Source organism: Rhinatrema bivittatum, chromosome 3 (assembly GCF_901001135.1).
Source record: "Rhinatrema bivittatum chromosome 3, aRhiBiv1.1, whole genome shotgun sequence".
NCBI classification, from domain to species: domain Eukaryota; kingdom Metazoa; phylum Chordata; class Amphibia; order Gymnophiona; family Rhinatrematidae; genus Rhinatrema; species Rhinatrema bivittatum.
Window position 1 is genome coordinate 284,244,368 of NC_042617.1, and position 13,447 is coordinate 284,257,814.

Consider the following 13,447-nt stretch of genomic DNA (forward strand, 5'->3'; position numbering starts at 1 on the left):
TTTCTGTAGATGTTACAACCTGCTGTTCTGTTTGTTTGTCTGTGTTCATGGAGGTTACTATTTGATCTGACCTCGAGTTTGCACTACAATCCGTTCGATTATGGAAATTTATTGGGGGTGGCATTTGCGATGGTTAGTTTTGTACTTCTGCTTTGATATCGCATATACTGAGGGATCGCAGGTGGCACACTAGTATATCTAGGGGGTGCTTTCAGTTTTCTCTCTGACTCCATCTGCTGGAGGGGAGGCATAACCCAGCTGTCTGGACTGATCCATGGTACTACAGGAACGAAAATTAGCAAAGGTAAGAACCTAATTTTCCTTTCTTGTAGGGACTACAAATCACTCCGGTTTACATAAAACAATGAACTGCCCAACAGAGAGCGGAGCTTTACATAGAACTGTAGAACATATGGAACAATATAACTAGATGACAATTTAACATAGTGATAAATAAATATTATAGTTTAACTGGTAATACTAGATGACAATTTAACTAGATGACAATTTAACATAGTGATAAAATAAATTATAGTTTAACTGGTAATACATAAAAATTATATTATTTAATATAAGCAGTATAACTATTTAATATAGAATAAAGGCGTATTAACAGTGCCAAATATATATATAGAAATGAATTTTTTGAACTCAAAGATAGTTGTTCAGTTGCAGTGTTATGTACTGTCCTAAAAAAAGAAGCTGCTGCTTCCATTTTTATTGGTGTGATCTACAAGCCAGCGACTCAAACAGAAGGACTGGACGATGTACTCAATGAAGATATCCAAAAGGTGGGAAAGAAGGGTGAAGTGTTGTTCATTGGAGATTTTAATCTGCTGGATGTGGTTTGAAGTATCCCTTCTGTGGAATCTGCGAGAAGTAGAGAGATAGTGGATACCCTTCAAGGGGCTCCGCTCAAGCAAATGTATTTATTTATTTGCTTTTATATACCTACATTCATTGGGGTATATCACATCGGTTTACATGTTAACGGAGAGAATAGTAAGACTAAGGTGTCTTATTATTATTACATTGTAACAGAAGAAACTCAACAATTAATATAATTACATTTTAACAGTGGGCAACATGTAACGGAAGTAACTCAATAACTAATATGTAATACGCGAACTGGTGCTCACTAATGGTGGTAATGTCTCTAATGTTCAGGTAGGAGCTCACCTAAGCACCAGTGTTCATCAGACGGTATGGTTCAATTTTACAAATAGGACACAGAGAAATCACATAAAGTCCCGAGTTTTGAATTTCAAAAATACTGACTATCAAAATGAGGACATACCTGGAGGAAGAATTGGAAGACTAGGAGAAAATGGGTGAGGTGTGGAACAACAGTGGGCCAAGTTAAAAGGAGTTATTTCAAAAGCAACAAATCTATATGTTAGAAAAATAAACAAGAGCAAGAGGAAAAGAAACCGATCTGGTTCTCTAAGGAGAAGGCTGAAAAAATAAAGGCAAAAAGAAAAGTATTCAAGAAGTATAAAGGATCCCAAAAATAAGAACATAGGAAAGAATATCTCTCAAAACTGAGGGAGATGAAGTAAAATAATAAGGAAAGCAAAACATCAAGTGGAAGAAAGCATGGCCAAAGAGGTAACCTGAGGAGACAAAACATTTTTCAGATAAATCAGTGAGAGAAGGGAGGTCAGAAGTGGTACAGTGGAATTGAACAGTGACAAGGAGCAATGTATTGAGAGTGACAAAGAAATGAGAGAAATATTAAACAAATACTTCAGTTTGGTATTCACTAAAGAAGACCCTAGAGAAGGAATGTTGCTGGTTAATAAGATCATAGATGGGCGTGGAGTAGATGAAACTCCATTTTCAGAAGAGAATGTATGGGAGGAGCTAGGCAAACTGAAAGAGGACAAGGCCATGGGGGGCCCCCATGATACTGAGAGAACTCAGAGATGTGCTGGCAGGTCCATTGAAGGACCTGTTCAATAGATCCCTAGAAACAGGAGTGGTGCCACGGGATTAGAGAAGAGTGGTAGTAGTGCCGCTTCACAAGAGTGGTAGCAGAGAGGTGGCCAGAAACTACAGACCTGTTAGCCTCACCTTGCTGGTGGGAAAATTAATGGAGACTCTGCTCAAGAAAAGGATAGTGAACATCTACAATCTGGTGGATTGCTGAACCTGAGGCAGCATGGATTCACCGGGGAAAGGTCCTGATTGATTTTTTTGATTGGGTGACTAGAGAATTGGTTCGAGGAAGAGCGCTTGATGTGATCTACTTGGATTTCAGCAAAGCTTTTGATTCGGTCCCACACAGGAGGCTTGTGAATAAAATGAGAAGCTTAGAAGTGAGTGCTAAGGTGGTGGCATGGATTATAGACTAGTTGACTGATAGGAGACAGAGTGTAATGATAAATGGAACCTACTCTAAACAGAAAACCGTGTTAAGTGGAGTGCAGGGTTTGGTTTTGGGACTGGTTCTGTTCAATATCTTTGAGCGATATTGTGGAAGGGCTAGAAGGTAAATGTGTCTATTTGACTAAGATCTGCAATAGAGTGGACATGCATGAAAGAGTAGAGAGAATGAAAAGGGATTTAAGAAAGGTGGAAGAGTGGTCGAAGATTTGGCAGCTGGGATTCAATGCCAAGAAGTGCAGAGTCAATCCAAAAGAGCTGTATGTGATGGGAGATGAAAAATTGATGTGCACGGACCAAGAGAGGGATCGTGGGATATTAGTGACTGGAGATCTGAAGATGGCAAAGCAATTTGACAAGGCGATTGCCAAAGTCAGAAGAATGCTGGGCTGCATAGAAAGAGGACTAACCAGTAAGAAAAAGGAGGTAATAATGCCCTTGAACAGGTCCTTGATGAGGCTTCACTTGGAGTACTGTGTTCAGTTCTGAAGTCCATATCTCAAGAGGGACAAAGGAAAGGATAGAGGCGGTCCAGAGAAGAGCAACCAAAATGGTGTGGGGTCTGTATCAGAAAGCCTATGAAGAGAGGCTGAAGGATCTGAATATGTTCACCCTGGAAGAGGGGAGATGCAGGGGAGATATGATACAGACCTTCAGATACCTGAAAGGTTTTAGTGATGCACATTTGACAAACCTGTGAGGATGACTCAAAACCAATGTCAGGAAATATTTCTTCTTGAAGAGGGTGGCGGATGCCTGGAATGTCCCTCCAGAGGAGATGGTGCAGACGAAAATTGTGAAAGAATTCAAAGGGGCATGGGACAAACTCTGTGGATACCTAAAGGATGGAATTGAAAAAAAGAATGCATGGGGGAAACTTGCTGGTGCAGCGGTTACCACCCTTAACCAATAAGCCAGATACGTTGATGCAACTCCAACATTGCTCTCTGCTTCAACAGCAAGGCATAATGGGAAATTGGATTCAAACAGCAACCGAGGGCCCTGACCTTTACAGTCTGGTAAACTGATAAGCATGGGGGTAACCTGCACGGCGCAGCAGATACTACCATAAGTTTGCTGGGCAGACTGGATGGACCATTTGGTCAATTTCTGCCATCATTTCTATGTTTCTATATTATACAGTATAATATTTGTACATCAGTCAGAGTTAAAATTGTCATAAATTTTATATGCATTTTCCTAACCTTCCATTCTAACTTTCTGCTGTTCTCTGCTCCTTCTTCTCTTTACCTGTTTGTTTTGTTGTTCATTTTTTTTTCGCATCAAATTCCTGATTTTGTCCTTGTTTTCTAACATCTCTTCTTCCTTATTTTCTGTCCCTCTTTCCTCCATGCCTTTCTGTCCAACCTTCTCACCTTGTTCCCTTCATCACTTGGACCACAATCCTCATGTCCTTTCTGCAGCCTTCTGTTTCCCCCTGCTTTCGCAGCCTTTTGTCTCACCACCACCACCACCACTGGCAGCCTCCCTGGAAATCCCACAGTCCTGCTGTTGGGCTGCAGCTTCCCATTGGCTGTGTCTGTCCTACTGTTTCTCTGCTTTCCAGCCAGATGTACCACTCTTCCCTCTCTCCATCCCACCCCCCCCCCCCCCCCCCCATCCTTGCTGTCTTTTGGGTTGTACCGCTGCACACTCTCTGGACAAAAACATTCATCTGCCAGCAATTATCCTTGGAGATTTCAACATCCATGTTGATGCTATACCTATCACCCCTCCCTGTGAAGCCATCTTAACTACATTAGATGCTCTTGGTTTCAAACAACTCATCACCAACCCCACACACAGAGCTGGACATACCTTGGACCTCATTTTCACCAATACCCTAATTCAAACCAACTCACCTACTTGCACCCCACTGCCATGGTTGGATCACTTCCGTATTGACATTACCTGCTCCATAAAAAACTCCTCCTCATCCGCACAACCCAAGAAAACTATTCAGTTCAGACATAACTGCAAACAGGAAGACCTAATAACAGCCCTTACAACGGAACTCAACAATCTCGATTTAACTGATGCAGAAACTGCCCTTGACTCTTGGAACCACTATACCAATTTAATAGCTAACAAGCTTTGCCCCATGCAATCGCGCGTGATCGACCCAGCTAAAAGACATAAACAACCCTGGTATTCCACTGAGCTTAAAAACATGAAACGCAACCTTAGAAGACGTGAAAGAAACTGGCGCAAAAACCCCACTTCAGCGCAACTCACGTCCTTTAGATCATACCTCCATACATGCAGAACAGCCATCGATAAAGCAAAAAGAGACTTCTACGCTCACAGAATACACCACCTTCAATTCAATCCTCGCGCCCTATTCGAATTGGTAAACACCTTAACTAATTCAAAACCCAACATCACACAAATTGCAGACGAACAGGGCAAATGCGAAAACCTAGCTACAGGAAAATAGAAACATTATGTCTCGTTTCACCCCCACACAAGCCTCGTCTGACTTCCATCTGGACAGAAACACTGCAAGGCTCCGCGCACTCGATACCACATCCTCCGTGGAAATCAAATCCATCTTTTAAAAAAATGAGGCCTTGTACACACCTGTCAGACACCATCCCTACTAAAACCCTCCTCAACATCCCAAACATCATCGCCAAACCTTTCTCGAATATAATCAACAAATCCATCACACTTGGCATTGTTCCCAAAAATCTTAAACATGCCATTATCAAACCCATACTGAAAAAACCCACACTTGACCCTTACGACCTCGCAAACTTTCGCCCCATATCCAACCTGCCCCTCATAGCTAAAATCCTTGAGAAGGTTGTCAACCGCCAGTTAACCGACTACCTAGATGATCACAACATTCTATCGCAGTCACAATACGGCTTCCGACGTCATCATAGCACTGAGACCTTATCTCTTTGTCTGATTACATCCTCAGAAGCCTCGACAAAAGTCTTTCACATATCCTGGTACTCCTCGATATTTCATCTGCTTTTGACACTGTCAATCATAAAATATTAATAGAGCGCCTCAATGATATTGGTATTACAGGAACAGCCCTCCAATGGTTCCAATCTTACTTGCAGGACAGGCAATACAGTGTCCAAATAGGCAAATGTACTTCTAAACCCATCCCCCTCAAACAAGGTGTTCCCCAAGGCTCCTCCCTATCTTCCACACTATTCAACATTTACCTCCTCCTCCTATGCAACCTTCTATCCACACTAGGCCTCCCGCACTTCATCTATGCCGATGACGTGCAAATCCTTATACCTGTAAATGACACATATCACAAAGCCACCGATGCCTTAAATTCCACCTTAGCACTCATTAATACACTCCTGACAAGCAACTACCTCGGACTGAACACTGCTAAAACTGAGCTGCTCCATATCACACGGCAAAACATACCTTCACCCCTGCAGCCAGGCAGCACTCTCCATTCCCCCACTGCCTCCAACCAACCAGTGCGCAGCCTTGGCATTACTATTTACAATCACCTCACGTTCAAAAAAATTCGTTAATAACACTCTCAAAGACTGTTACTTCAAACTACACTCCCTTAAGAAAATTAAACCCCTTCTACATCTCAGCGACTTTCGCACCATTCTTCAAGCCTTCATTCTATCCAAAATCGACTACTGTAACGCCTTGCTCGTATGCTTACCCAAAAGCACGCTGCAGCCGCTGCAATTACACCAAAATGCAGCTGCACAGATCCTTACAACGCCCACAGATGCAACCACATAACTCCAGTACTGAAACACCTACATTGGTTACCAGTCACTGCGAGAATATCATACAAAGCTCTTATGCTAATCCACAAAGCCCTGCACAACCAAAATAAGCAATGGTTCACAGAACACCTCAGCTTTCACAACACAAGCAGACCCACAAGACAGCAACATAGAGCAACACTACTCACTCTTTCACCTAAACAATTCAAACTATGCTCCACCAAAGCTCAGGCCCTATCATTAGCGGGGCCCACGCTATGGAACATCCTCCCTACGGCAAGAATCATGCTCTAAAAAATTTAAACAAAACTTGAAAACCCACCTCTTCAAGCAAGCATACACCTAAGTTCATTCTGATTTATATGACTTTCTGACTTTATTCTTGTAAATACTTATACTGTTATTAGTTTCATTCGTCCTACATTATTATCATTATGCAATTTCTTTTTTTCATTTGTTCTCTGTTACTATGATTTTAATTTTAATATAATTTTATGCATATTGTTCTCTGTTTCACTGTAAAGCTCTGTTAGCTGCATTCTGTTTATTGTGAACCGATGAGATGTTCCCAACGTTCATCGGTATATAAAAGCTTCTAAATAAATAAATAAATCCTGGCGGCCAAGACACGATCCCTAGGTGCGACGGTGACCTGGCACTTAGTGATTGGCCAATCCTGTCTTTTCCCCATTTTATATCTGAAAATGGAATCGAGAAAATGTTTACAACACACAGCCTCCGACTACTGTTAATTTTTTCCAGCAAGTAGAAGAAACAATTTGTGTTCTCATCTGTGTTCATTACCGTACGTTGTCTTGAGACACTGTTACGAAAAAAAAGTGTAAATGCAGCTTGTTGTCTAATGCTTCAAAATAGGTTTGTTTTATTTAAAACCATAAGGCTGTTTGGAAAAGAGAGATCTAACATGTGTTGGATTTTTTCCCCCCCCTACCCCCCAATCTTATTAGTTACAAGCCCGGACATGTGTACCCTGGAATGCCTGAATGGTGGCAGCTGTTTCTTCAATGCCATGAAACAGCAAAAATGCAGGTGCCAGCCACGCTACAGCGGCGAGAAGTGCGAAACTGACCAGTGCCGAGACTACTACTGCCAGAATGGCGAGAACTGTGCTGCGTCTCCCTCAGGTAAGAGGACAGAAGGGGCTTTGGTCGTCTGTTGGGTCTTTCATATTTTCATATTGGGGTTTGCTGTTCTGGTTTATTGCAGTTTCAGCTTTTTTTTTTTTTTTCCCCGCTTGCTTTTATTCCTGCACGTTCTCAACTCTTCCCTTCATTCTCCTTTGTCGCCCTCTTCCTCCCTTTTTCCTCTTTTCTCTTCTTCTCTTTCTTAGGTTGTTTTTTAAGTCACAGATCTGCTTCCTTCAGGTATAACTATTCACATCTGTAACGTTACTTCTAAACGATTCTGAGGCTAAATAAATAGATTAACATGATCTGACATAACCAAATGTGAAAAGCCAGCTGACGTTTCCCCCACTGGGATTCTTTTCCGCAGGGAGTCCCACGTGCCGCTGCCTGAATGGATTCACGGGTCCAAGGTGTAACCAGCAAGTGTGTGCCGACTATTGCCAAAACAACGGTAGCTGCAGCGTCAGCCAGGGCAACCAGCCCAGGTGCCGCTGCCTTGATGGCTTCACCGGAGACAAGTGTCAATTCAGTAAGGAGAGCCAGGGGGAGGTCCAGGTTTTGTAACTGAATGCCATTCTCCCACTGCAGGAGGGCCCCATTGGTCTCCTGCCTCCTGTTTCGTGACTTAATATACACAATCTGATCTAGCTAGTGAGATGGCCTGCCTGATTAAAGCAAGAGCTTTCACAAGGACAAGGTGAGGAAAAGAGAGAGAGAATAGAACATTCGTTCATCTATTGCTTTTCTAACCCACTTGATTATTAAATAACCTCCAAGTGAAGTACAATAGCTTTAAATCGTACAGCGTAGCGATTATACAATAAATAATAAGAATATATTTAAATAACACATTGATACAATATCTGTCTACATATGAGAGCTTCTTATTTTATCTGTTTATTTATTTGATTTGTATACCGCTTTTATTTTGGGTGCCTCAAAGTAGATTACACTCATGTACCGTGGGTATTTCCCTTTCCTCAGAGGGTTTACAATCTAAGGACCTGATTCATCAAGAGATTTTCCCATAGACACAGAAGGGGAGAAAAGCCCTTAGTGAATCAGGCAGTAAGTTTGTACCTGAGGCAAACAAGGATAAAGTGACTTGCCCAAGGTCACGGTTTATAAGGAGAACACATGTATTAGTTTAAAAAAATACAGCATGTAATATACTAAATCATGTGTTCTCCTTATATTATTATTTAAAAAAAAAAAAAATAGCGTCACATATATGGTGCTCGAATGGTTACGACCAGCCATAACATTCCTGAGGAAGGAGCAATGCTCCGTGTTAAATTCACCTACCATGTACCAGGAGGACTCTATTAGTCCTCCTGGTACATGGTACCAGGAGGACTAATAGAGTCCTCCTGGTACATGGTAGGTTTCACACAGTTTGGAAACTGTGTGAAATGGCTGGTGTCTTCGTCTTCCCCCTTGGAACGTTTTCTAAATATTTACGGGAGGCTGCCTGGAGCGCTGGGGTAGGAAGCGAGCCTACAGGGGTCCTTTTCAGCTTGGTAGCTTGGGTTCACGCTCTTCCTGTGCTTTTGTTTGCCAGGGCTGTGCTTTGGTTATTGTGAGAACGGGGGAAGCTGTCAACTCACCGTCAACGGCACCAAGCAGTGCCGCTGCGTGCCGCAGTACGAGGGGTCCAAGTGTGAGCTCGACAAGTGCACGCGCTGCAAAGAAGGCAAATGCAATATCAACAAGCAGAATGGAGAGATCACCTGCACGTAAGTACGGAGGACGCCCTCCCGAGACCAAACGGCGAATGTCGACGTTTGTCATGAGGAGTATCTACCCCTAGAGAGAAGCAACCTCTCAAAAACAGTTCTAGAAGACTTTTTATGAGCAAATGTGAGTTAGTTGAACAATATTGTTTGCATTGGGCATCATGAATGAGATGGACATACTCCATTCATAACTTATCTCCATTTTCTGCCATTCTGGGATAGTTGTTTGGTTTACATTCCTCTCTGAACTGCCCCTGTCCCCGTGCCCCCATTTGATGAAGACCAGCCTTACTTAACCTTCAAGTCTGATGATGATCTGTTTGCCTTTATTTATTCTTTGGCAGTTGTCCAGATGGCAGGACAGCACTTAGCTGCCTGACCTGCGATAACTACTGCATGAATGGAGGAACTTGCACGATGAATGCCAGGACCCAGATGCCAGAATGCCAGTAAGAGCAGTTCATTGTTTGTTTGAAACTTTCAGAAGCAAATGGCCCTGTGAAAGCCTTTTATAATATTCTTGAATATTCCCCAGTAAAAGCTATTGGTGTCATATATGGGGAACTTGTGTCTTGAGTTATCTGCTTACCTGTGTTCTTGTTGTCCATCAGATGCCTACCAGAATTGAGAGGCCAGAGATGCGATGAATTTGTGACCATGGAACCACACAGCGGAAGTACGTGCAATTAGCACCTTTCTCAGTTCTGTGGGAAAACAATCAAACCTCCTTTGTTCTGAATAGATAGGATATGATAGATGTTGAATGTATGGGACATCAGCATGATGGACTGCAGCATAGCAAGCACATTTTACGTCCTTTCATTTCATTGAATACTAACGCTGCTGGCCTTCAGCAGTCGCAATGCGTACAGTTCCTCATTAACGCTTGGCCAGTTAAAAGCATTCTGAATGAGGACTTCCACAGTCTGATAAATTACCCTAAGAGTGGCGATGGATTCGGATGGCAGTGCTGAGTGTTACCTTGCAGAAAGATCCAGGTTCGATTCCCGGGCTTTTTGGTCCCTGGGTGGACCAGGGCTGGGGATGCTGCGGAGGCAGCCTTCACGGCCTCTGCTGCGGGAGGGGGCGTCCCAACAGTTGCTCGTCGGCCCCCTACTGACTGTGGAACTCAGGCACACCCGGACCCGATCCCAGCCAAGGACCGACAGTGCAACAGCTGGGCAAGGGAAGATTATAAAAGTAGGGGAGAATACCCCTGGATATTTGTTAGTGAAGGCTCATGTGTCTCCATTACCCAGTTAGGGATGTAAAATGTTAACCAGTAAATACAGTCTGAGGTCAATATTCAAAAACCTGGAAAACGGATAACTTATCTGGCTCGGGTTAGCTGGATAAGTTATCTGGAATATTCAGAAGGTTAAACACCCCACTGAATATCTCCGATTAAAATTATCCGGTTTGCCATAGCGGGATAACTGTAAACCTAACCGGATATTTTTGAATATTGCCGATTAGATGTAAAGTTGTTAGAAGGATAACTTTAGCCTTAATCGGCTATATTCAAAAGCTGCAGGGTGTAGAAAAAAAAGATTGGGGGGCCTAGTGCCCTATCACTGCCCCCTCCCTACTCTGCCTGCAGCCACCTCACCCCCCTCACATTGCCTTCATCTCCAGAAAGATGAAAAATAAAAGAACCGGTACAGGCCTGTACCCTCCTCCCACCTCGCCCATTCCTGGGTCAAGCCAAAATCTTAATAAATGTTGCATCCGAGGCAATCTTCCTTCGAATCTTTAAAAGGCTGCGTGTGCAAAAAATGTTCTTTTGTGCAAGTATTTATAAGCAGAGTTCAAACTTGTGCACTACAAGTCAGTATAATGCAAATATTATCAGGATTTCTTATGTGCATTATGTTTTTCCCGTATGCTTAGGGTTCATGACCTGGGGTGCACGGATTAGAGGGAACAGTGGTCCAGAGCCTCCCTTCCTCCCCCCACCCACCCTCCAGGTACCCTCAGTCACAACGTTCTTCAGCTTGTGTTGCAGAAGCAGCCATGACCTAGGCCTGGCACTTCGCCAGGGGAAATACACTGGCAGTGTATGTTTCAAGTGTATCACTTCTAGTGTTGCTAGGGGCAACCTAGCCTACGCTTCCAATGTGTTTTCCCATTGCAATGGCAGAAGCACCAGGCCTGGGTCACAGTGGGCTGCAACCGGGCCGAAGAACTTTGTGATTGACAAGGAGGGTGGGAGGGTTAGGGTTGGTCGGTTAAGGGAGGAAGGGATGCCCTGGAAGCAGCATTTATTAAGAATTTGACTTGACCCAGGATCTGGGGGGGGGGGGGGGTAGAGACCAACACTGGCATTTGGGGTGAAGGGGGAGGCAGTGATAGGGCCCGAGGCCCACACATTGTATTTTCTAAATGCTGCAGCTTGGCACTTCACCAGCTATATTATTTTGAATATAGCCGGTTAAGGACTGAGTTATCCGGGAACATGTTCCCAGAGAGCTTTAGACCTGCTCTCAGGCACAGCTTGGGTTAGCCAAATAACTTATTCAGCTAATGCCAAATATCAGAGTTGGCCGGATAAATTATTTGCTAACTCAACCCAAACACCTCCAGCATGCCTCTTTCTTATCTGGATAAGAAAGGGGAATAGTCAAAACTTGCCATTATGACGGATGACTTGTGAGTTCTCCATTTAAATGGTTCTGAATGTTGGCCTCATGGTGGTTGATCCATCTAGCCATGTAATGCTAGCTGCTGGGATAGGAGGGAGGGAATCCTGCCCACAGCTCACGTTAGAGCTTTCGCTTGGCTGGCCTCGCATGCTCCCGTGTCCACCCCTACGTTGAGGCAAGCTGGGGCTGCTATTAGCTTGCCTGAGGAGTGCGTATGCAAGCAGGTGCACCTGAGTTTAGGGGGGGAGGGGGAGGGGGTTTGCAGCAGCCTCCTTCACACTTAGGCCTGGATTTATCAAAATGCGGTAATTATCGCATGCGATAGCAAAAGGGGTGTGTTTTATGCTAATATACAGTTTATTGCAATTTGCGCTAATTACCTATGCGAAGAGCTAAGTTAGCGCAAATTGCGATAACATTTTCAGACTTTGCGATAAGTGCCAGACCTGTTGTATTTCCTGCATTCAACCACTGGGGGACCATTTTAAATTATATATTTATTCAAATTTTGACAATATACAAAAAATAAACTTTTGCATTGAAATACAGAGCATAAGAGGACAAATGAGTAATCCTACTCTTTAAACATAGAAATATTTACTAAAACAAAAAGTTTCTCTTGTTACATAGGAAACAAAGAGGGGATTTAATGAATATAAGGAGTCATAAGGAAATTCTGCTAATCAATTCTTAGCGCCCTGTATCTTACCCCATTATTACTAATTGCTCCTTTCATGTTACACTAGGTTGTTTCCTACCATCCAAAAAGGTCCTAAGTTGGTCGGGAAAAAAGAAAATATATGTGTTTCTGGACAGCTTTACTATGCACTTACACGGATAGCGCAGTAAGAAACTGGCTCCGAGTGCTTGGGTTTCAGACCTCATTAATAAGAAAGCCTTTCTACGCTGCTGCGTAGCTTTAGCTAAATCTGGGTAAACATGGACAGTACCACCACAATATAATTCACTAATATTTCTAAAGTAACTACTCATTATCTTTGAGACACTAGCCTCATCATAAAAAGAAACAAAAAGTACAGCTCTATCTATAATTTCAGGAGTTGAATTTTCCAAGTAATCTGTTAGATTTTGTAAATCCAATCTTTGAACATTTAAAGTCCCAGAGACAGAGTTGTTTCTTTTCGGTAGAAAAAATAATTTTTTAACCGCTGGGATCTCATCTTGAGGAATCTTTAAAGTCTCCGTCACGTATTTCTTGAAAGTCAGTATAGGGATTTCTCCCATAACAATTGGAAAATTAAGTAATCTTATATTCAAATGCCTCATAAAATTCTCAATAGATTCAACTCTCCTCGACATACTTGTCCTTTCAGCTAGTATATTGGCATTAATACTTTGGAGACTATTTATTTCTACGTTTACTTTCTTTAATGACTCTTCATAATCCTGGAATCTTTTTTGGTTTTCCCGTTCTTGTATACCACTTTTAGCTACAATCTCATCCAATTTTTGGGCCTGATTGTCTAGTTGGCTAGACATCCTCACCATGAAATCCCAGATTGTATCTAAGGTGACAACTGCTGGTTTGATACATTGCTGTGAGAGTGAATTCCTTACCCCACTTTCAGCAGGCCGACTACTTCCCCCAGCTAATCTAGGGGTAATATCTCCTGCTGCACCTACTTCATCTCGCAGTGAAGCAGCTTTCTGGGCAGTTGATCCATCCCCAAACAAGACAAGGCCTTCTGGGCCACCTAGCCCGGCATTACCGATATCATCCGATGCAGCCGCGGCTCCTCCGACCAGGTCTTGTGGCAAAGCTCGCAGCAGTGTCTTAGGAGTAGGAGGGC

At 43.0% G+C, this 13,447-nt stretch overlaps 1 protein-coding gene across 1 annotated transcript in view; it reads left to right on the plus strand.

The window, feature by feature from the left end:
• LRP1 (LDL receptor related protein 1) overlaps positions 1-13,447 on the plus strand; it is a 657,378-nt gene that overhangs the window by 631,928 nt on the left and 12,003 nt on the right. Inside the window, 5 exon segments of the mRNA XM_029594881.1 lie at positions 7,079-7,255; positions 7,626-7,787; positions 8,820-8,994; positions 9,339-9,443; positions 9,606-9,670. Of these exon segments, the coding sequence (XP_029450741.1) occupies positions 7,079-7,255; positions 7,626-7,787; positions 8,820-8,994; positions 9,339-9,443; positions 9,606-9,670 (684 nt within the window).